This window comes from Hypanus sabinus, chromosome 12, assembly GCF_030144855.1.
Source record: "Hypanus sabinus isolate sHypSab1 chromosome 12, sHypSab1.hap1, whole genome shotgun sequence".
Taxonomy (NCBI): domain Eukaryota; kingdom Metazoa; phylum Chordata; class Chondrichthyes; order Myliobatiformes; family Dasyatidae; genus Hypanus; species Hypanus sabinus.
The window spans coordinates 67,981,301-68,006,242 of NC_082717.1; the positions used below are offsets into that span (position 1 = coordinate 67,981,301).

Genomic DNA, 24,942 nt, shown 5'->3' on the forward strand with positions numbered 1-24,942 from the left:
TTTTCTCTGAGTGCATCCAAGTTAAGCCGAAGACTCTGGGGCTGCTCATCCACAAGGACTACTGGGATCTTGATCCGGCTTTGGAGTGGCGTGTTTATTTCTTTTTAATATTGGTCCTGTAGAGTAGAGCTGAAAGTGCCACAGAGAGAAGGCTTCGAGGCAGGCCGATGGCGCAGAGGGTAAGTATTTATGATGCAGTTTGTAAAACAATCACCAAACGCGATGAAACTGAATTGCGGGTTGCTTCGACAACACGGCGCGGTACTTACTGGCTCTTCAAACCGTTCACGTAATATCGTATGCCCTGTTCTGTCAAGAACTTCGAGAATAAAGTTGTACGGTGCGATTCGTAGTTTTAAGTTTGTCGAAATGCTGATTTCCCTTCCCTTACGTTTTCTTTCTCTCTCTCCCCCTCTTTCTGTTGCCGTGCAGTACGATGAAATCTCACATTACGGTGGTATGGACGGAGTAGGGATACCGACAACTATGTATGGTGATCCTCACGCCCCCAGGTCTATGCAGCCCGTCCACCACCTCAATCACGGGCCGCCGTTGCACAGTCACCAATACCCGCACACAAACCATGCTAATGCAATGCCGCCAAGCATGGGATCCTCAGTAAACGATGCATTAAAGAGAGATAAAGATTCCATTTACGGGTGGGTTGCTGGCAAATTTTATTATTATTCTTAAAATTATTTCTCATCTGCGGCAGAGGATGTGTGAAACGATTTTTTTTTATTTTAGAAGAAACTTCATGTAACTTGTGGACCTAAAGGGTCTTTCAGATTTAATTTATTTTTTATGGAAGATATTTAGAGCCGATGTTTTCGAATGATGAGCCGGTTTAATTTAATTTGAAATTGTTAATAACAAAATGGCTCATTGCTGATGATGCTGATAAATATCTTTGCAGTGTTTTCCCCCACTGAAAGCATCCTGAAAATTGGCGTCCAAAATGGCTGCTTAAAGTTTACTTCTGGGGCATTTAACTACCAAATTTTCAGTGTTTTTTGTTTGCGTTGATCGATACGTTTAGTAAAGTACTGTTGAAAATTTCAGTGGTGAGAAAGGGTTGCGGTGAATCTCCAGTAACTATTTTTGCCACCATTTACGACTGTAATTTATGTAAAGCCAGAAATCAACAAGTATTTCTCGCTGAAGTTTTTCGCTCGCTTACAAGAGATAAAAAAAGAGAAACTCTCCCACTACTTTTTATACTGTTTTGACGTTCAATCCTCTCTTGCAGACATCCGCTGTTTCCTCTTTTAGCTCTGATTTTTGAGAAATGTGAATTAGCAACTTGTACTCCACGAGAACCGGGGGTAGCAGGCGGTGATGTCTGCTCCTCCGAGTCTTTCAATGAAGATATAGCAGTGTTCGCTAAGCAGGTCAGCCAGCACGCATGTCAACTTCAATCTTAAGACCGTTTAAAAACAACTACCAGTAATTTAAATGGCTAAACTAATGTTTCCCCTGGACGGCAGCATGTCTTATGAAACTTACAGCCAAACGCACACAAAAAATTGTTAAACGATGAGCAAGATAATTAAAGAAATTGCAGAGTCATATAAAATTTAACTACCTCAGAACGTTTGATCAGAATAAAACAGTGAAATGAACAATTCTCCAAAGTAGTTATAAGCGGAGCGTGTTGAGTCCAAGTCTGCAAATGCCAGTGGAAACATGGTCAATTTAGCTTTATTTTTAAAAATGTTTTATATTAAAAACGATTCATATCTTAGTGTTTCTTTTTTAAAAAAACAGTAACTTAATCACTATCCAAACAAAATAATTTATTCCTAATACTGGATAAACAAAATACATCTTTTATGTAGCCTACTGTGAATATGTAATGGTAAAGTGGATTAAGTGCAAAAGAAAAGTTTAGAAATCTGTTTGAACTCATTGATGATGACAAATGCTACATCGAGTAGGGGGATCATTGTTATTATCTTCTCACTTTAGATCCGAGCAGAGAAACCTCTTTTCTCTTCCAATCCTGAGCTGGATAATTTGGTAAGGCTGGTTATTTTTTTAAAAGGGGAGAGAGATGCAGACGTATTTGCAAGCGCGATCCATTAAACCAGACAAAAAAAAAATCAACAAACTACATGTGCCCCTTGGAAATAATTGCGACATGCACCGTGATACGTTCAGTTCAACACAGTCCAATGTTTTGGGGAGTCAGTAAACAAGGACAATGATCGCTACAATCCATTGCGAATCTGTGCTTTTGATTTTATGATAGCTTTGACTGTCACAGGCGATAACCATCGCGTTTAGTTATTGTGCGGCTGTCACCCCATTTAAGATGATGCGCGATTTTTATTTATTTTGTGTTCGTGCGCGCGCGTGTCTGTGTAAGTGTGTAAGTGTGTGTCAGTGTCTGTGCGAGTTGTGAACGTTTCTATCCAAAGTCACGGGAAATAATAAGACACTCTCTCCCGGTTTATTACCACTCCCCTAAAACTCGAAGTCTACCAACATAAATCGCGATTGACTCAATGTACCAAAGGATTTAGAGTAACTTTAAAAACGTAGGTACTGCCCAAGCTTTTGTTGATTTCCAGTGCCCTAGAAAATAAAGTTTATATAATTTTTGGAAGGTTGCAGATAAAGGGAATAAACAAGTACGCTTGTCAAATGTCTGGCACTTGTACCTGGTGGTATTTTCTGACAGCTGTGTGTGCGTTCTGTGTAAACTTCTGACATTAAAATTAGTACGTATGAAGGATGAAAAAGTTGAGCAGCCAATGATTATATTTTACTGCTTTTGCGGCACATCTGACTACTGTGCTGTCTCCTTCCCTAAAGACCCCCACACACACACACCCACACACACACACACACACACACACACACACACACACACACACACACACACACACACACATCACACAGAGACACAAATGCATTTTGGAATATTAAGATCAACTAGTAGAATTAGCAAACAATGTCAACACTTTTTTTGTGCCGTGGGACCTAATGGATGTATACATCTTTGCTTTCAGATGATTCAAGCCATACAAGTATTAAGGTTTCACCTTTTGGAATTAGAGAAGGTACTTTTTCATGTTCCTTTTTTTTAAAGAGTGTGTTCCAAGTAGTTCTTAGTGCGAGTAGATTTGCATAAGTGTCTTGGTTTCTGCCCCATTGTAATTAGTGTCAAAGCCAATGCTAGTGCACATTTCTCTTGCTGTTTAATTACAATTTATGCCACTAAAACCCTGACCACAAACGCCCCGGCGTTTTGTTCATTTTTAATCTCACGGTGGGATTTAATTTTGATCATCTTTTAGTATAAATCCTTTTTTCTTGTTGAGCTTAAACATTTTGAACAGTCTAAAGGCGAAAGCAATCTGCCGATTACGACTAATTAGATGGCAAATCATAATATTTTGTCCCATTAGTCCACGGGGAATATTTTAATGAAATATAAAAGGAGATATCATACACGTGTGACGGAAACTGCGAGCACCGTGTGTTTATTTTACTATGCTTAAAATCTGCTCTGCCTCGCCACAATAATTATAATTCTTTGAAGACTCTGGCAGTGTATATGAGGACTCATCAGTGATAGACATCTGGGCCATATTCAAATTCTGCTCATCTTTGTGCGTTCAGAGTTCCTCAAAGGTTATAATGAAATAACTAGATGAAATTAAACTGTTTACCTTAAATGTCACTCATGCAGGCCAATCCTCTAATGGCCACAGCCCGGGAGCAGATGAATTTAACACGGGTGTTGAGTATGTTGTAGCTGTGAATCATCTTGTCACTGTCAATTTTCAGCGATATCTCTATTTTGCAGAAGTTATTCCAAATTCTTGATGCGTATGTCTCCGGAGGATAATTGTAACGTTCCCGAGTGTTTGCAACTATTTTGAAGCTCATGTCATAGGCCGAACGTGCACTTGTCACTTCCATTTGGATCCTTCTGTTTTCGCCTTATTATTTTTCGCTCCCTCCAATTGTAGGTACACGAATTATGTGACAATTTTTGCCATCGGTATATAAGCTGTTTGAAAGGGAAAATGCCCATCGATTTGGTTATTGATGAAAGAGAAGGCGGCTCGAAATCAGACAGCGAGGAAATCACTCGATCGTCCTCAGTTAACATTACAGACCAGGTATGGAACTATTGTATTTGCATTTGGAATGCCTACTATGGTGATATGTCTCTGTATTATTCGCATATTATCAAGCCCTTTTATATGAATTCCCATGGAAATGAATATCCCCCCCCCCCCCCACCCGTACCTACTATGTGTTCATTAAGCATGGCTCTCAATCGGGAATGCGACAGTGTCTTCAAGAGAGAAAGCTGGAAAGTTGAACCTCTCCTTGTCGCTTTAAATTTTTGTTCCTTTGCAAACTAAAAAACGGGAAGCATTTGTTGCGGCGAAGACGGCGCGGGGAAGGAGACGCGGTTTTATTTAAGGCTGAGTGGAGAGAGCGAGTTGGGAAGTTTCTCCTCTGCCTCTTTGCCTTGCCGGTTTACCCTCCGCCGTGCAGAGAGCCACGTTTTTCAGGCGGCGTACGGGACGCTGCCCCAATGCATGAGAGAACGGTCGCACTTTGTAAGTTATAAGCTAGACGCCCGACAAGACGCTGGCCAAAAGAAGTAGATAGAAGCCCGTGGTTTGAAAGACTCGCCGCAGCCGATCTGATTCGTTTTAAAATTTCACACCCTCCCGGGAGGCTTCCCTAAAATGAAGGGTAGGGGGCCGGGTATCTGTTGCAACGCCGGGGCGCAGCGGAACCGGCGAGAGTGTGAGCAAAGGGTCGGTGCCATGGGAACGTGGCTATTTGTAGCGTTCACCGCCGCCCCGGCCATGGCTCTACAAATGGAAGCCTTTGATGGGCAGTAGCGACCACAGAGAATGCATCAAATTCAATGCTGCCCAGTGGTCTGGTGCAGGGGAAAATAAAAAAGCCCCCGCTTGCGACGCAGCCAACTGCATAGGTCTGCTCGCCGCCCTCACGCTAGCCATTTCAGATCAGATTCATTTCTGATTTTGATTTTGGTCGCAACCACGCCACTCCTTCCCTCTGTGCTGCACTGTTTGCGAATGTGCTTGACTTTCTACCGTATGTGTTTAAATAGAACACCCTACTTTTCCAGGGAGTATGTCCTTAAGTGAGACAGTAAATTTCACAAAGCAGCTTAAGGTGGGTTGATATCACTTTGCAATATTATTAAAACAATTAGGAATTGGCTTAGCTCTGACTCTTCATAGACAAAATCTTGGGAAATGAATAGTCAAGTCAGACTAACCATATAATTAGAATGTGTTAGGACGCCTAATCATTTCTTATAGTCCGTCTTCCGAGAAAGGAAGGTAATTGGAAGCTTTCTATAAATAATGCTTCGCTTTGAAATGAAATACACTATTCTGCAGCTTTCTAAAAGATGAGAAAAAACAAACGAGTTATCTGGGACCCGCTTGTTGCTTTAGAAATATATTTTTTAAAAATACGTTGTATATACCACGTTCTGTTTAAGTCGCCACATACATTCTGTTAAAAAATTGCTGGTTAAGGGTCGAGACCTTGCTAAGCATGAGAGCTACCTATGGAAAAAAATACACGGATTGCCGGAGGCCATGAGTGAAATCAACACGTTAATTGCCTCGAAAATTAAGATTTATACTCGTTTTCTACAGCGAATAATTATTAATGTTCTGCCCCGACTCTGCACACAGCAGAAATCAGGCTTATTTGTAGCTGCGGTTTCGATTTCACGAGGGCGCGTTTCTTAAGGAAAGTTTTTGTATACTATGTAAAAATAAGAGCAGGTCATGAGAAAAGTTTAAAGGCGATGGTTGTGGCACCTCCCTTCCTCGCCGCTCACTTTCTTGCGCGTTTTTCGTGAAAGACTCTTGCCTTTGTGACTTCAGTAGAGGTTCGTGACTTTATTGATGTGTCACCGCCCCATATGTATTTTTTATTATCTGACCTCTGGCTTTACTGGGGTGGTTGGGGGTGGGGGTGGGGGATATAATCAGTTGTGTTGTTCCGAACAACGCCAAGAGACGTTAAGGTATTCGGTGAACACGCACGTTTCGTTCGCGTTCCTGGCTTGGCATGAGTGTCAGCGAGGACCTTTCCACGGTGGTTTGGGTTGGGGTGGGGAGCGACGAAGTGAGAAACGCCACACTACTCCTGAATGTGGCTGGTCGGGTTTCAGACCTCAGCTTCGATGTAAACCTCCAACAGAACATTTGCTTAGTCAAGGATCACGTGAGCTGAGGTCGCTTGCCTACCTGGAGGAAACAGCAAAAAAGCCCCAGTGAGTGAAAGATGGATGTACTCGAGTGAGATTCCCCCCCCCCCCATACACACACACACACACACACACACACACACACACACACACACACACACACACACACACACACACACACACACACACACACACACACACACACACACACACACACACACACACACACACACACCAGATTGTGCTTTGTTGCATTTGTACGACTGGTATCCATTACTGCCCAATATAGCTTCTGCGCTTGGAAAGGATGGTAGAAAACGGAAAACTGGGTCGCCTGTACATTGGAACTGCATTCTCAGATTTTGTTTCAGTATTTTCTTTCCACCTTTACCCAAGAAGTCACAGAGAAAACAAAAAAAACCCCTCAAATCTTCAGAATTTTTACTTGGTTCAAATAGTTCAGTTTTAGTTCCTTCTTTTTGGGCACTTCCCATTGCATTTTTTACTCCTTGCTTTCAGGTTCCTGCACCAGTCACGGCCAGTCGGGCATGGGAGTCCCATCCTACCTGTTGATGCAGCGACTGGTACTGCCACGTGACACACCCAGCCCATTGGTACATGATTGGCACCATAATTTGACCTACCTTGGGCATTATTGCAATTATTGACAGTACCCGATGACCTCTATTTGTCCAGTTGTTGCATTGGCTGGCACTGTCACGTGACATCACACTGACCAATGCCCATTTCCTGCTTAGGACAAAGGTCAGTTAGTTGACTGTGGTCACAGTGTCCACTGCCTGGATCTAACTCTGTTTCCAGTTTTGTTCCCACACCTATCCCTGGAGTTTTGAAGTTTTTCATTCTCCCTGTGTTCTTTCACACTTGGCCTTTAGCAGCTTACTCTATGGCCCAATCTTCATTGAAGTTACTGTCTTGGCATGGCATGCTGTACTTCCTCAAAAATAAAAAGAATGGTTTTCGGTGATCATATGTATTTTGATAATGTTCATCATTGCATTGTGTGGAATGTACCTGCAAAAACTTTTATTTGCGTTATATAGAGAACAGCAAAATGTAATTCAGTAGGCCTCATTCTGTAATGTCAGTTAATAAACTTTTAACATTTAGCATGAATTGAATTTGCATAATATGTTTTAGATATTGAATAATTCAATCTAGCAGTTCTAATGATGACATAAATCACAAGAATAGAACTCATGTTCCTTAAGAAGTTCAGCAGGGGCTTGAGCCAGAATTTGTATCGATAACATATTTGTGGTAATTTAAAGTTTCTTGATTTTTTTTCATATTTTCCAATGTAGCAACTTTCTGTGTTTTGTGGCATTGTACAATGTATTAGAGAGAGCTAGGATCTACCAAACGTGGAATTGAACGCATGTAAGATCTCTTGATTCATGTGACAGGGTATATCCATGTTGTAGATGGCTTGGAGTGAAGTTCCAAATTTTCTAATGTATTATGTAACATTTGAATACCTAGTAGTAATTTATCCATGAGGAAATTACAATAACACATAAGGGGAAATGGATGTATGGATGTCTCTTGCAATTAATTTTATTAATGAAATGCACAATGATAACTTCAGTGATATAAGATAATTAAAGTTGTGATGAAGGTTTTTAGTTTATTTTAATGAGAATTACTCTGTGTACCTAAATATATTGTTGTCACATATTTCTAAAGTTTTCTTGTGACATTGTGGTTATAGTTTTGTTCAGGGATAACTGGATAAGTTCATAAGATGTACTTTGGATTAATTAATATTTATTTTCCCAGTGAGTTATTGAACAAGTATGCATTTGTACTCTTCAGATTTTGTGCAAAATTCTCGGTCTGAAACTTGAGAATGTTACAAATATCTTTAATCTAGTTTACCCAGTCAATGTACGTTTGAAGAAAAGCATAGAATAACCCTTGTAAAAACATATCACCTCATATACGTGGAATAATCTGTATTTCAGGTCTATCAGGTAGCAGGTAATTTCAAATGGTTCTTAACTCTATCTCCAATGGCCATTTTATTACAAATTATTATTATTTTTCTGTTTTGGTCATTTCCTGATTTAATTTATTTTTATAAAATCCACCAAAAATTTTGTTGAAACTATAAAATTTTCCCCATTACAGTTAGTATCTCAGTTAGAAGCTGAGATTACACTTCCAGTTGTCTTGGATGTTCATTTTTTGGGTTTAATAGGGAAGTTAACTGTAAATTTATAATTAAACATATTTATTCCAGTGGCTAAATATTATGAAAATTGTTTGTTTCTCTATAATATTTTCCTGCTTTGAAAGTGCTTACATTTTACATTTTGTGGAGTTTGTACAGGATTTTACTGTTAAAATAGTGGTAATCAAGTATATGTTTGTTTAACAATGTTTATTTTATATAAAAATTGTGCCATTGTTAGATATTATTTTGAGAAATAAAATTTTAAAAGATTCATATGGTAAACATTAGCTTCGGGCTGAAGATACGAGGTTATAATCAGAGCAAGAAGGATGATGGTTTGTGAAGTATTTAGAGCTTTGTTAAGTACTGTCCTTGCATTTTAGTTGGAGAATTCCACATGGAGTTATCATGTGATTCCATACTTAAACAGTATGTGGATCTCATTATATAACCCAGAAGGTTTTGAAACAGGTAGATACATATACTATCTGTTTGAATTCTAATCAGAGAATTATATTATGTTAAAAGCCCGAAATTAAAACTGATTTTGAATAGTATCCGTTCTGGGTCTGCCTTGAACTTCTGAACTTTTTTGGGGGTAAATATAGTTGTATGTTCTGATTCGACTGATTTGCCACTAGTTCAGTTTGGTTGTATATTTCAGAGAATTTTTGTTTATATATAAGATATCTCAGTGTTAAATATGCATAAAAATGTTTGTTTCGTATGCTGGTGTATTTCTATTTGTAAGTTCGCATTAGTTTTTGTAGAAGTTTGCCTAAAGGAGAAGGCGCTTGCAATGTTGGGAAGTATTTTGTTGAAAATGTGGTGTTTGGCTGCTAATTTTCACAGTGGAGTCAACAGTTTGCATCTTTGTTCATGTGTTATTTAATTTGCTACAAAGTTTATTCCTCAGATTATTTTTCTATTTTTCATATATTGTTTCAAGGTATCAAACCCAGTCGTTCTTGCTGAGCTTGTGCCACTTCTCAGTAGTCATTTTCATGCTTGCTTGTTTTTCCATTTTTTTATGGTGAACGTACACATTCACACATGATAATTGGTGCTTTGTAACATGGGCCAATACCTCAGCTTATTTTTTTTTATTTTAAACTTTCATATGTAGATTACAAAGTTAAGAAACTTCAGTACGACTAAATACTTGCAACAGTTTATAATCCAAAGCAGGATGTTTTCTGCTGGATGGTTTGCAATTTCTTGGTTATTTTCTAATGTAAGATTTTCTGCCATCAGTACCACAGAATTATTCAGTTTTCACAAGCTGAACAATTGGGACTTCATTTCATCTTAATAATCTTTGCTAATGCAATTATTTTATGCCGTTTTGTGAAGGTAAATCGGAATTGTAAAAAAAAGTTACATTGCAATCTTGTAGGTACAACAAATAAAAATAATCCGTACCAGAATTTTTAAATTGTGTATTTTACATTTAAAACACTATGCAATTTAATTTTAAATTTATAGCTTAACTGGGAAGTAAAATAGAGTGATTTTTTTAAAATCCAAATTTGCATAATTGTGTCTTTAATTTTGCAAAGATTTATTGGAAATTAATTAACATGAAGTAAAAGCTACATTCTGGCCAGTTGCTGGTCTTGTATCTCATTACACAGCTCTGCATTGAATGATATATGTCTTATTGCAAGACTTGATATTTTATTTTAGTTTAAATGCCATTGTGGGCCGTAGTGGTTTTAGCTGTGGTTGTTCACTTTCAGGAAGTTGAGTAATTTAGACAGACTCTATGGTAGTGCTAATTGTATGTAGTGTATCTAAAAGTGCACCCTCAAAGGAATAATTGCTAATTTCTTATTGCAGTCTCCCTTATATTTTAAACTGAGAGTACGCTGTTGTACCTTATTAAATTATAACCATTGATCGAAAATCTTTTGTTGTACAGTATTTATTTCTGTTGATGACTGGTGCCATCTGTACTGAAGTTCTTGCTTTTTAAGGTTGACTCATGACTTGTGAACAAAAATAGTAAAATTAGATTACAAATGTTTAATTTTAAAGCTAAATGTTAAGAAAAAATGTTTAGTTTTAACCTTACAAAAAGAGAACCAAGTGCAATTCTTAATTAGACATGTTTGGTTAAAATCATCTAAATTTTCTTCATTCTTAAAAAAAGAGATCAAACCCCAATACTTTAAGATTCCTTCAATTCTATCATTGGATGCCATTAAGGTACAGTACGTTTGGATGGAAGGTACAATTGGGAAGTTGCCATGATGTATGATTACCCATAAAGTATTACTTTATGTTTAATAGAACTTGCTTTCTGAAGCATTATCCAGAAGACCTAGTTTGCACAATGTTTCTAAATTTGTCACACACTGTGGAAGGTAGCATAGAGCACATTGCTTCATGGTACACTGAACACATCTGGTTATTATCAGGTACATGTTGAAAATACTGGTGATAATTAAAATAACAGAAAGTGAAAAAAAACAATTTATGTTGTATATGTAAAGCTTACATAGCAGCATATGACAAGGAAAATAGCTTCAGGCTGCATTTTGCAAAGTAATCTGCCCCAGAGAGCGGACCATCCTGGAGTCAGGTCTAAGAGGGCTTGCTTCCAATAACCCAAACCTCCTTTCTTAATATCCCGCTTTCATCTGATGTGGTTTTCAAAAGCTTGTGTAAAATTTGTCTAATTTGATAACAGCGATCCAGCACATTCTTGAGACAACACTGTCGTAGCAGCAGGGTGTATTATAACCTGCACACCTTGCAAAAACATCATGGACTTATTACCAATGGCCAGTTGCTAGTTAAAGATCTTAATCAATATATTTTCCACTTGAGCCAACCTGGACTGCATATGGCTTTAGCTACAAAATAGAAACGTTATCATATGTTGTTTCTTTCACCCTTAGACATCTGTACATTACTAAGTTCAGATGAAATTCAATGTAGTTTTTAAGGCATCAGTTAACAATGGATAAATTAGAAAATTCATGGAACAGTTTAGAAGATTGATTTAGATTTCTTCATCAGATTGGTGGTTCATGAAATTTTTGTTACATAATTGAACGGCTGGGAAACTGGATCTGCACAATTGTATGGCCTTTATATGCACTGATTGAATTTAGTTGAAAGGAGTTTTGTGCAATAGTTGTGGCAATTGTATTTGTCCATGTAAGGGATAGTGTCTTTATAATGTTAAACTGATATTTGGAAAGTATTTGTTATATATTTAACTTTATTGAAGGAAAGGCTGTCTTCACTTATGTGAAGATGAATAGGTGTGTATTTGTGTGATACAAACATTTTATATGCTGTACAGAATTATATGTTTGGGCCTCTTTGCCAATTAATGTTCAAGATGGTTTATTTGTATTTTGACATTCAGTGTGATTGTTCTACTTCGTTTGACTCATAAAGTATACATATTGTGTAGAAAGTTATGACAAGTTTTCAGACCAAGTAACTTGTATATTCCTGCACCACTCTTCATAACAATGGTCTAGTTTTCAAAATGCTCTAATTCTGCTGACATAGTAATCATACAATAAATAGATCACACTTCTGCTATGTAATTTATTATCTGTCATTGTTTAATGCCTAACAAAAATAATCAAAATAATTTCAGATTCATATTTATCATTTTTACCAAGCCAAGAGAGTATGTTAGGAACATGGCAAAGGTCATAGCGAATTACAAGTTAAACAAAATATTTTATCTGCATATGTAATTTTGAACTAAGATTCACAGCAATTAAAATAATATTTTGGCATATTATTCTCAGTTAGCTTATAACAAGCTTATATAGAGTGAAAATCTGACTTGGATATGACTTCTACTAGTCCTTTCATTTTTACAGAGTTATGTGCTTTCATTTAAGTTAGAAACGTTTGCCAGATAACCTAGTAAGAATATAGTAAAACATAGGAAACTTTAGAAAGCAAATGTTTACATCATTGCAGAACTCATGTGATTGAAGCTTTCAATATACAAAGATGAACTGAAGTGATAGCTAGAGACAAAAACTATTCATGTCAGTTTGGAAGGTTGTCTGTAAATTAGTCACAGGCTCTCCAGGAGTGAAGTTGGGAAGCCTGTCCATGGTTGTAAAGTTTAGAACTTGCTTCTACAAATGGTATTTGATGATAGGTCATTTGTTAATTTTAAATCTAATGGGTAATCTACTGGACAGGTGTATGAAGAAAGAAGTTGGACACAGAAGAGCCAGGCTTTATATGAATAATGGAATATGCATGAGAGCCATAATAGGCTTCTCCTGTTCTTCCCATTCTAAATTTAAATGTTCCATTTGCTTTGTCAGTATAACTGGTACAACTACAGGTAGATTAAGGTAGATGGCACTGTGTTAAACAATATTGCCTCTTACTAAGTCAGCAATCACTTCTTGAAATGGGCAATAATTAAACTTTTTCTTCTGAAATCTTTCTTGCTGGCAAACAGGTTTTTTTTGCACCTCACTGGATTTTTTAAAACTAGATAGGGAAGGAAATGTGGCGGAATAGTATATTAGTAACAAAGGAAGTAGATTGCACATGCAAGGTGACATGTATCAAAGTATGATTGTAGAAAGCAATTCAAGGAAAATACAATAGATCCAATGTTATTTTCTGATTACTGGACAGGCTGGTGAAATGGCTGAAGATGATTCACAGGATATAGTTGTCATTTTATACTTTATGTAATAAGCCTTCATTTTTTATATGATGTGAAACTGCATTTATCAGTCAAAGCACATTACCTTTTGGTTATTGAAAGAGGAAGCTCTGAATTTTTGTGATACTTATAGGGTTATTATGTTTCTCACATTTGCAAACAAATGTCATTAGGTGATGAGTATGATAAGGCCGATCGATTTGGATTATAAGACATCCTCAATATTATATTTAATAGTGCACATATTCTAAATATATTGCATTAACAACCTGGTACAGCTTGTAAATGTTATGTCTTCTATATGAGTCCTGCTTTCTGCTCCCTGACTCCTCCACTTCCCTACCACTGATCATTCCTGAGGCAATGTCCATTACCCACAAAAAGGCTGTTGTCTTGGCCAAAAATCACTGGTGGCAATCTTTGTGATTCCCATTACCCTGTCTTGTTTTTCTTGCCCACTCCATGGATCCAAACGATCACTCACATCAACCAAATGCATTGCTTTTTCTCAATGCTACCTCCATGAGAAGACCATTGTTTTAAGTTATATTTGTAACTGCCCCTTTTCCATCCAATTTTTAGTACCATGCGAAGCTTGCTACTTTGTGGATGCCATTGCAAATTGTATGTAATTATAAAATTAAACAATATTACATAATTATAAGCACAATGACATCCTGAGACAAAGAGAACATTCCAGGCCGTCTGTTTTTCAGTAATAGGTGTATTAGTCATTTTAAAGAAAATTAGTAATTTTGAATGAGTTCATAGGGCTTCATTCAATAATTGCACTATTGCTTTTTATTTAAATGGAAAAAGCAGGCTGCAGTAACAAGCATTTTTATTGATGCTGCTTGAGGGAGCAACGTTTACCAGAATATTAGAAAATTTTGTGACTCTTTAAGTACTGCTGTTCATTCATTCAAGATTTGTCTTTGTTGATGATCACAAATGGTCTTGAGGAGTTAGTGGTGAGCTACCTTCCTGAAGCATTCCACACTCTTTCATGAGGTTGGATAGGGAACGTCAGCAAATCTACTGTTGACTGAAAGTTGACAGTACATTTCCAAGGTTGGGGCACTGTCATGACAAGCTTTTTGCACCGATCTTTTTGGTGATTGCTCATTGTACATCGTGTCTTGTACGAAGCCCACCCCTCTCCAGGTTTTTTTTTATGAGGTGCGAGTTGCCCAGGCACGGATGGGAGCTGGCCGGATTCGAACTTGGGACCTCTCGCCCCGAAGTCTGGCGCTGATGCCACTATGCCACTACGGTACACTCAGTGGTGAGGTATTGATATTCCTATCCAGCTGCCCATCTTCCAAAAGGTAGGAGTCATGGTTTGAGAGGTGTTGTTAAAATAGAAGTTTTTGCACCCCCCAAACATTAATTTATAAGGTTACAAGCATTGCTGGCAAGGCCAGAATTTGTGGTCCTTCTGGAACTGTCCTTGAGATGATAGGGGTAAACTGGGATGAGCTGAGATTGAGAAACAGGGAAATAAGATGAGAGATATTGGCTCCAAAAATGCACCATTCCCTTAGAAGGGTTTAAAACTAAAAAGTTTTAAGCCAACACCTTCACTGTGAGAGCTTTTCCAGCAGACCTAAACTGATAATTAGAATTCTTGCAGCTAATCTTATGTGTGTTTGTTTATAAGATGATAGTGCAGAGGCTGGCTGAAGATGATTTCCTTTGTGTAACTTGTGCCCTGTTCTCATAACATACTGTAAAAGGCTTGTATCCTGTTAGTTATGTAGTCACCATTACTTCCCAGTACTAACTATCCCAAGTTTGCAGTGGGAGTGGAAGGGGTGAATGGGTGCATGGTTGGTCCCAGATTTCTTGAAGCACAAGCTCTCACTTCTAGGGTTTCTTTTTAATCTCTGGCTATGTTCCATGTGTAGGGAATATTGTTTTACAAACTATTCTTTGGGTAACTTCTGTAGATTCTTTGCTTATTCAGTATTTTGAGCATGGGTGGACAAGGTTTTCTTCTAGTCTGTGCATTTGGAGCATATGTCCTGAAAAACCCTTGCACCTGCTATTCCCACCCAGGTGCTAAAAATTTGTTTTATAACTCTCACTTGAGCAGATTTATCTTTTTGAATTTTGAAGTCTCAGAGGTGAGGATCTGTTTCCACCTTTCTGGAAGACTAAGACTAGAGGTCACCATCTCAAAAGTTTGTTTGTTATGTGCCATCTCATAGGACATGGGCAGACGTGGTCTTTCCATGACCATGATTGTCTTTGACAAATTTTTCTACAAAGTGGTTTGCCGTTGCTTTTTTTCTGGCCACTGTCTTTACAAGACAGGTAACCCCAGGCATTATCAGTATTGTCTGCCTGGCGTCAGAGTTCGCATGACTAGGACTTGTGATGTGCACCAGCTGCTCATACAACCATCCACCTCCTGCTCCATGGCTTCACCTGATCCTGATTGGGGTGTGGGGCTAAGCAGGTGATACAACTTGTTCAAGGGAGACCGTCAGGCTAGCAATGAGCACCTTACATCTGCTTTGGCAGAGATGTATTTCCACCCTGCTATCTGCCATTTCAGAAGAGATTGTCAATATATGGCTAAAATGTAGACTCTGTTTTGCACTGAGAATCTTTGGGATTCTCAAACCCAAGTGGATATAGAGTAGTTTTAGCTGAATTTAGTTCTAATAACTTGTTATTAGTAAAGATCACCTTGGTTGCATTGGCTATTAAATGGGATAAGATGTAGAATGCTAGAAATCAGAGTGTACTCAGAGTATGTGACTTCCTCTTCTAGCGCTTAAGGGAAGAATCTTTTGTAATGTTGGGAAGAGTTGTGGTAATGCTGGTAGAAAGCATTAACTTCCCTTCTTGTTTAACTTGTTTAGAACTTCTGAGTATTCTTTGAGCAATTGTGGAAATGAGTGAAAAGCCTGTTTTGCTTTTGAACACTTTATGAAGGTAGTTTGAACTCAGCAGTAATCTATATCTGAATAGTGAGCTGCAATAGTATTTTACTCCAGGTACTGCTATTTTTCGGAGTGGGATGGTAACATTGACCCAATCTGTCTGGCAGGAAACATAAGGAAATTTCATAACTAGTTTACTCTCAGTACAAACTTAAACTTGTGTTTTATTCACTTCAATGGATCGGGTTAAAGTGATCACTATTCATTTTGAGAGGAGAAAGATTTAGACGTTCTTATCAGAAGAAAGAGGGAAGTGTGAAACTCATTACATCTTTGTATTCATCATCGGTGTGTGTGATTAAGTTTGTCCCTGGGTAGCTCTGTTGGATAGCAGTACATCTAACCAGAAAACTGCAGGCATACTAGTTTCTGGATGCCTCGTCCTGATGACTTACATTATTACTGGGGATCTGTTGTGCTGCTGTTTTATTGGGCTCCATTATTTCAGAACACCGCACATCTGTGGGGCAGGCATTGATGTGAGGCCCTACCAGCTAAGTTATATTGCTCCTCATATATTCTTGGCATAGGGCACCTCATCATAATGCTTATTGATCTTGGAAACCCTCATGGTTGGCTGCAACAATCCTCCAGGGAGTCTATGTTGAAATTTCTTCTTCGAATTTTAGACCTCAAGCTCGCTATAGCAACAAGGTGAGCATTCATGAGGGATGCTATGCTGTGGCTTTGGCCTGTGCTCCTTGGGTCTCTACGGCAAATACCGTCGGTGTGGTCACACATTCTGAGTATATACAGTCAACAGCCTTGTGTTGAATGTGTTGGACACATCCCCTGTGTAACTCATGGCACCGTCCAAAGCAGTAAGTATAGAGCAAATGGCCTCCTCATTGCAAAGATGGTCCATGTCGTATACAAACAGATTCTTAGCAGGTACTAATTGGCTTCGTATTAATCCATGTATCTGGCAGTCTTGTACCATCAGTGTTCAATCAATTTCATTCTTTTTGTCTTTACGGTCTATCCCAGTACGATAACTAGTCTGTTTCATGAGAATAATGAGAATGCTCAGAAGAGTGTGTTTTCAGGTAAAGAAGGCTCCTGCCAAGATCAATTAGAACATAGGCAGATCTTAGACTTGGAGTTAGGGTTTCTGTGAAATAGTTAGCATTTGCTGCTGTTTTGCCAGTGGATGTGGAACTTTCACACATGCAGTGTTGGTATAGCAATCCCAGAATTGCTCCGAGTGGTCCTACTAACTATCCAAAGGCTCCATTGCTCCTCAGCTGTTGTGTCTGAGTCGAGTTAAATTGATGTTTGGTATTGGCACTCTAGTTTTGCTTTGTTTCATGAATTCTAAGTCAGTTTCGTAAGGAGTATTAAGTTGGCAAATTCTCTGTCTTTAAAACAGTAATTCTATTTCTGTAAATTTCATTGCGTAAACATTTCAAGATGCAATGGATTGTAAAATAGATTTTAATTAAGGGTCATTTGTGATTTTCAACTACTGCCTTAATCAATGAATATGTTCAAATCTGTATTTTACTGGCTGTGAGTTGTTTAAAATATTAGCTAAAATGGTGCATATCTTTCATTCTTGTTTCTTTATTTAAATCTTTAATGTGTCTGTCTGTCCAGCCATTTGATAATCACAGCTGCTGGAAATATGGAAAACATCTTGAGCTGATTCCTGATGAGAAAAGACTTTAGAAAAGGGACCGTAGAGTCATGTTTCAGATTGTTAGACCTTTGTAGTCAAATCACAGATTTCTTTGTAATTACTTCTTCTTTCTTGTATAGAACTACTGTTCATGAATGCATTGATACAAGAAATTGTGCAAATGTAGTGGTTAATATATTGTGCTCATCTGTCTAATTTCTCAGTTCCAAAACTTTCAGATAATCTACTGCAAATTAAGCAACAACAGTTGTTTGGTGTGGGCTGAGCTATTTTGTACATCAGATTTACTGGCCTGAACTGCATTCTATGTGAGGTTCTTCATTAAGCAAAGAAAGCAGAGCATTTTTTGTGTTGGCCATGACTAGTCTCAGATTTACAAGGTGGGTAGGTTCCTCTCACTCTGAACAAAATTGATGCAGACGTGTCCAGTGCCGTTCTGAGTCACATTGCCGCGATCCAGCGTGTTGTGTGTTCTCTCAGGTGGATGTTAATGGCCACATGGCATCATCTTGAAGGATACCAGGGACTCTTTGCTGTCCAGGGCATTCTTTATAGCACAATTAACACACATCATTATCTCATTGCAGTGTGTGACACCTCTCTCAGCACAAATTGGATGTTGTGCTTCCTAACACAACAATGAGCACACTTCAAAAGTACTTTATTGGTTGGGATTGGTTGTCAATGATGCAAATGCAGCTGTTTATTGATACAACAAGTTAACTCAAGAAACTTCCTCTCTGCTATCTTGCCTGTAGTCATGACATGTATTATGTCACACACAGGGCCATTTCTTTATCCTCAATAAGGTTTCCCTGAATTTGGTGGATTGTTTTGTAGATCTCTTAATCAGCAGCAGCAGCTAAGAAATGTTATCTTGTATCACCAATTTATGTGCTTGCGTAATAAACATAAATTTATTGGAAAACCACCAGTGGCCTACCGTGGATCTCATATTTGAAATGTCGATAAAGTGCTGAAGAATTTCTCGACCAAACCTCTTTCTTTTCCCTTTCTACCTTCTGCTCCCTCCTCCAGCTAGTCCTCCCGCGAGACTGCCACTTGAGTAATTCTTTCAGTGTCCTATTTCTACTCATGATGGCTCATTTCATACCTGAATGATGTCCTGTGAGTGTTAATACCCTCCGAGAGGGTATTGATAAACCCAGTGCCTCATCAGAAAGTCGAGGGCTTCCTGATTTTAAGCTGTTTCTCCTGCAACCCCCACCCCAACCCTCCGACTCGGACACTGAAACAGCTGGAATAACAAACTGTCTGACATTTATATTGGTTAGTCAGCTAGGTAGCTGTTTGTTAAGTGTTAAATGGTCGTTGGTAAAGGTGCACCATGATTAGCTGTTACTTTTTTTGATAACAGTCATAAAATCATATTCTTGGGAAGTACTTGTTTCAGAACTGTAGGTCACAGGAGTTTGTAAGTGGGTTGTAAATTATGTTGGAAAACAAGCCCTGCTCTTGTTTTCATTCAAAGGGGAAAATATAACCCCTGTCATTTTACTGCCTCACCTGCTGAGACTCAAACAGTTGCCATGATGGTAACTGAGATCGTTAAGTGGGACTTGGACAAAGTGACAATTAACGGCAGATCAGGGTAAGGAAAGCATATGCTTAAGTGCTGAATATTTCATGGTTATTAGAAGTGATCAAATATATCAAATTTCAGTATCAAGTTATTCGAAAAACTAAAATCTGTGCTTTCTGGAAACCTGAAATTAAAACAGAAAATGCTGGGAACACTCAGCAACCCAGGCAAAATCTGCAAAAAGAGAAACAGAGGTGAGGACCCTCCACCAACTCAGAGTTTCTAGCCTTTTTGATTTTATCTGTTTTAAGTGATTTGAATTTTAATGCACACTATAGACAGGCAGAGCATTTTTAAATGGTGAGATTTTGGGTATTGCTAATGTTCAAAGGGTCTTGGAAATCTTTGTACACAAGTCAGCAAAAATACCAGCAAGTGATTTGGAAGGCAAATGAAATGTTGTCCTTTATTATGAAAAATGTGAGTATAGACAAAAGAAATGTTTTAATGCAATTAGACTTGAATTCTTAACATAAGTAAAGATATACTAGCATTAGAGGGATTTCAGTGAAGACTCGTTTGACTTATTTCAGGGAAGATGAGTGTACTAGATGAGGAGAGATTGGCTAGCCCAAGCATGCACTCTCATTTAGAGGAACGAGAGGAGATCTTGTTAAACTTGCGGACTCAACAGCTGAATGCAGGGATGGCATTTTGTTCTGGCCGAGTAACTGTGATCTAAGAGTTGATTTCAGAAGAAGGGCTGGGCCAGTTGGGCTGAGTGAAGGAGAAGTTACTGAGTATGTGTCCCTGGAATTCCCTGTCCGGATGGAGTTTTGGAGGCTTAGTCACCAAAAAAAAACAGATCAATCTATTTCTGAATACTGAGAAAATCAAGGAGATGGGTGTAGAAAGTGGTTTTGAAAAAGATAATCAGGCTTGATGTTAATGAATGACAAATGGCCAGTTCCTAGTCTGATTTCTTATGTCCCTGGATTCTTGGAAAAGCAAAGGCTCAGTTGGATAAATTACACTCGTGTGCATAATTACACTTTCATATAATGATTACTTTTGACTGGATGTGAGTAAACAGCTTTAAATCGTATCTCTACCTCTGGGTATATGCTATACCCTTCTCTCTTCCTTCCCTCATATATTTGACCTTTCAATGTATAAAGCCAGATCTATCAAACAGCAAATACTTCCAGCCACATTATCCTTCCTGCATTTTTTTTTGGCTGATATTCTGCAGTTTTTAAAGAAATAATACCGTTGCTAAGCTTGAAGAAAGCAGAATGCAGCAGTGTCAAGCATTCTCTGAGGGGTGGATCTCCCCTCTTCTGGTATTGGGTGATGTAGGACCTTGGGTGTCCAGCTATAATGCCATCAAGCAATGCGAGCAATCAGTAAGATCACAGAGTTCTTAAACGCAGCAAAGCAGAAAGCAAAAGGACTATTTTTGAATAACAATTTACACACATTATAAAGCATAAGATAGTGATAGGAACGGATAAAGATTAAGGTAGAAATTAAAATAATGTAAATTAATTTTTGGTTGAAATATTTATTTGAGGATAATACATAGATGAAATCTACAAAATGTAGTGCTATTTGTTACCTCTTCTGCCTACATGAAGGAAAAGTGCCTCAAATGCAGGGAACACCACCACTTGCAGGTTCCCCTCGAAGTTTTTTTCCATACTGATTTGGAACCATATCAAGTACCCCCATAGTCACTGGCTCTGAATCCTGAAGCATTGTGGCAGTATTTTCTGACAATTGCCTTTTGCTGTCCACGGACGTTCTCCACTGCTGGTGATTAAGCAAAAATTCCTATTGAGTTTATCCACAGCATACAAAATGTTCATATGGTCTTCTTGGTACTTAAGCTACATGTGCCTCTTCCTTTTGGCCTAACTCTATATCAGCACTGCTTCCTATTGCCAATGTGCTTATCTATCTTATCCTTACATTCCTCTATAGTAGAATGGCCGTATGTCACCAGCTTCCAGACACAGTCCTTAGTATAGCAAACAATATCGCCAGAAGTATCCCCAGTTTGGGAAGTGTGTTTAGACAATAAAACAGGTCTAGAGGTGAGAGGCTGATGTAGAGTGACAACTAACCTGAAACAGAGCATTTGCCCACTTTGAGGAGGCTAGACAAGGAGCCAAGCAACTCAGCCAACTCCTGCACGCATCTTCCAGGCTGCAGAGGTGCTGTTGTTTTTGCTAGTGCTTGCTGCTAATCACACTGAAAGCTCGCACTCAGCATTTTAGGAGTCGCCTCTTCCCCTCTGCCATCAGGTTTCTGAACGGACAATGAACTCATGAACATTTTTTGCACTGCTTATTTACATTTTTCAGTATATCTGGCATTATAATTTATAGTATAGTTTATGTGAGGCGCCGGATATCAGGTTGTACATGGTGACATATATACACTTTGATAATAAATTTAGTTTTAACTTTGACTTGTACTGCTGCAGCAGAGCAGCAAATTTCATGCCATGTCAGTGCTAGTAACCCTGATTCTGAATCAGGTTTAAAGTTGGAAGAGGACATAATCGTGAGATGGCAAAGTTAGTGGAAGTGCAGACGGTTGGATTGAAGGTTGGGGGGGGGGGGCAGCAAGTTTGAGACGGGTGGGAAAAAGATATCAGAAGGGAAATGGAGAAGATTGTGATGGGGATGGAGGGGTGCAGTGAAGAGATGGCAGGGAGAACGGAAGATAGAAGAACACTTAATACATTTGGCTGAGCTCTTAGAACCTTGAGCACAATATCCTCCACACACAGCTGGACCCCACACCATTTATCAGTGCAGTGTCCCACGGCAATACTGCTGATGAGTCTGAATGCGCCTTGATCATGTGACAGTGCATTCATGCAAGTTCCATTCACTTTGGTTTTCCATTTTGTAGTGTATTAATAAAATGGTAAAAGAAAATTCATCATTTTCTTCCCTTGATGTGCTCCCCATCTGAAGGGACCTTGGATTCAAATCAAGTAGTGTGGTCACTTCAATATATGTTTGCTCACTAGAAAAAGCCTAAATGAAACAAGACATTTCAAAGGTGGGTTCCAAATCTATTATCACCGATATAAGTCACTCATTTGGTCTAAAATCCTAACTGGGTTTCAAAACAAGAGCATTCAAAGTGAAGCAATCTGTTAACTATCTAAGTTAACATTGAAACTTAAACTCCAAATGATAGGCACTAAAAATGAGGAACCGGTTTCACGGGGTAAATGATTGTGGGAGCAAACCTGCACATCATTTCTGTGTCGTGAAGTTGTTTTGATTCTCTTTTACCCTCACACTCACACACATGTGCACACACACCCATGCATGTATGTTTGACACAATTAAACGTTTATGCTGAGTTGAAATCAGAAGTCATTTGCCTGTTCTGTTCCTGGCTGAGCATGTTTTGATTGCTTACACTGGAACAGAGAGCACTACAATAAGTTATGCAGCATTGCTTCTCTTAAAAATGAGTTTTCTTTTTGCTTATTTTGTAGCCCAGACTGCGTTTGAAATCCTGTGTCACTTTGGACAGAAGGTTTTGATCCTTGGGTGGTAGGGGTGGGTAGGGGTTGGCGTGGAGTGGGGGAGAAAGGGTGTATAATCTGTTTTACAAAACACTGTCACTTGCACTAACAGCTTTCTTCAGTATCCCTACTCTCTGCTTTTGTTCCACAAACAAGAGAAAAATTTAGAGGCTTCAAAACTGATTTGCAGCCGCCTTCCTTTAAGTTTAAATACCGACTTTCCTGCGCTGTCACCAATGGGAAGTCTGATACGTCCCATTACAAATCTTCTCTGCCCATTTGTCCTTCTGTGAGAATGAGGCTCATTGTTTCTCCCTTCAAAAGACCTAGGTTTGTTGAAATGTTACAGATGTTCTCAAAACCATTGATTCTGTGGCATTTCATTGTAACTGAATGGTGTTAATAAAGTCGCTTTGAATACAACAGTTGCCTAAGGTAGAATGGAAAGCAACGTTTAATGTTTTCTCAACTGTAATTACTCTAAGCATAAACTGGGCGGTGAAAAAGTGATTGTAGTTTTAACTGTGCAGTGCAGCAATCAGTTAGTTGTGTGAATGCTCCCAGTTCAAAATCACTTCTCATGTATTTATAAAAGATATAAATATTTTGTTCATTTCTGAGATCACATTAGAAAGGGACTGTAGCAGAAATTGTAATAAGCTGAGATGGAATCCAACATTTCTTGCATGGTCGCCTGTATAATGTGGAGATGGCTGTGTGAAAAGGGGGGTGCCCAGCATCTAAGACCCAACACAATGAAAATGCAATGAATCGGAATGCCTCACAGATCATAGCGGAATCGGAATTTCCAGCAAGGAAAATCTTTTCATGGTGAATTAAGTGGTGGAGGAGAAAAATAGTGATGAAAAAAAGGTATGCACAGTTTCACAAATGCTGCACCCGATGCTCAGGGGTGGAAGATTTAAGAACCTTGGTGAAGGCTCCGAAGAATAGAATGTGGAAAATTGAATTTACTAAACAATTAAGCATTGAATTAGCCTGCATCCAGTATTAGAGAGAGAAAAGGGAGGAGGGGGATGGGAAAGGAGTAGGAAGAGACAAATAAATCGGAGCAGCTCATTAAGGGATAGTGAATATGTCAGCCCAGTTGTGTGGCAGTGGATGTAGTTGACAGTGAATCATTGCAGAGTTCTTTTAAGCAACCTTTTTTTTGAAGTCATACACTTAATCTGGTTAATAAAAGCTTATTTTTCTGCTTAGACCAGTCTGTTTCTCCATATTTTTCATATTATATTCAGCTTTTCTATTAATTACAAATTGTATTGCCAATCAACAAGAGTAGTAAACGAAAGAATAAATGGAATGAGAGTGCCCTAGAGATGTCACTTCTAGAATCTGGTGTATCCCAGAACTCCCCTGGGTCTCTGCAACCTCCCACATGCCTTTCTGGTCTTCTGTTCAATTATAGTTAATGCAATAGTTTGCCATTTTCTCTTTCTAATTATATTTTCAAGTGGGATTTGTAGCAGATAGAAAAACATCCTTTTACATGTTGAGGCTTTGTGCCTGGTATTGGCAATCCCCTGAGTGCTGTACTATTCTTCCTACAGAGCTCTGAATAAACAAGTCCCCCTTTTAAAACTAGCAGTGGTGCAAGCTGACAATAAATACTTTAACCCTGCACACACTGAATATGTGTTCGCGATTGCAACAAGCAGCTTATTTTTCAATTGCTTTCAGCATTGAGACCTTTCAATGGCATTATTTCTTTGTCACCTGTTAATATTTCATCTTAGCATCAGCAGATTGCTTTGTTTGAAAGTGTGTGCGAGCATTTGTTAGGCACTTTTAAAATGAAAAATGAGCATGATGTTTAGTGGTCAAGCATCCCGTGAGGTACAATGTTAAGATAGTTGAATCAGCAACTGCAGCAAATAAAAGGCAACCTATAAAGTCTGTGCTTCTCCTTTGTGACAGCAGCATTTGATATTTATGGCATTGTCATCATCTCCCCCTTCCACACAGCACAAATAAGAGGCTGTCCCCAGGGCAAGCTCAGAACTATGTGTGAACCTGGGTCGGTATTTTCATCTCCCCACTCCTTGGCCAGTTCAGATGCAGGTAATCCAGCGTTCCTGACAGCAAACACACATCACACACTTGCCACAAACAGACTTTTCAATTTGTGGGCAAATAGAAATCT

At 38.6% G+C, this 24,942-nt stretch overlaps 1 protein-coding gene across 2 annotated transcripts in view; it reads left to right on the forward strand.

The window, feature by feature from the left end:
- Positions 1-5: 5 nt before the first annotated feature.
- The window catches only part of meis1a (Meis homeobox 1 a), a 203,925-nt gene continuing 178,988 nt past the window's right edge, over positions 6-24,942 (forward strand). Inside the window, exons 1-6 of one of the 2 annotated variants that reach the window (XM_059986168.1) lie at positions 6-179; positions 433-659; positions 1,250-1,391; positions 1,969-2,019; positions 3,015-3,065; positions 3,981-4,133. In XM_059986168.1, the coding sequence (XP_059842151.1) occupies positions 168-179; positions 433-659; positions 1,250-1,391; positions 1,969-2,019; positions 3,015-3,065; positions 3,981-4,133 (636 nt within the window). In that variant the 5' untranslated portion in view covers positions 6-167. The remainder of the gene's footprint in view (positions 180-432; positions 660-1,249; positions 1,392-1,968; positions 2,020-3,014; positions 3,066-3,980; positions 4,134-24,942) is intronic. The other variant, XM_059986167.1, reaches the window with a different exon arrangement.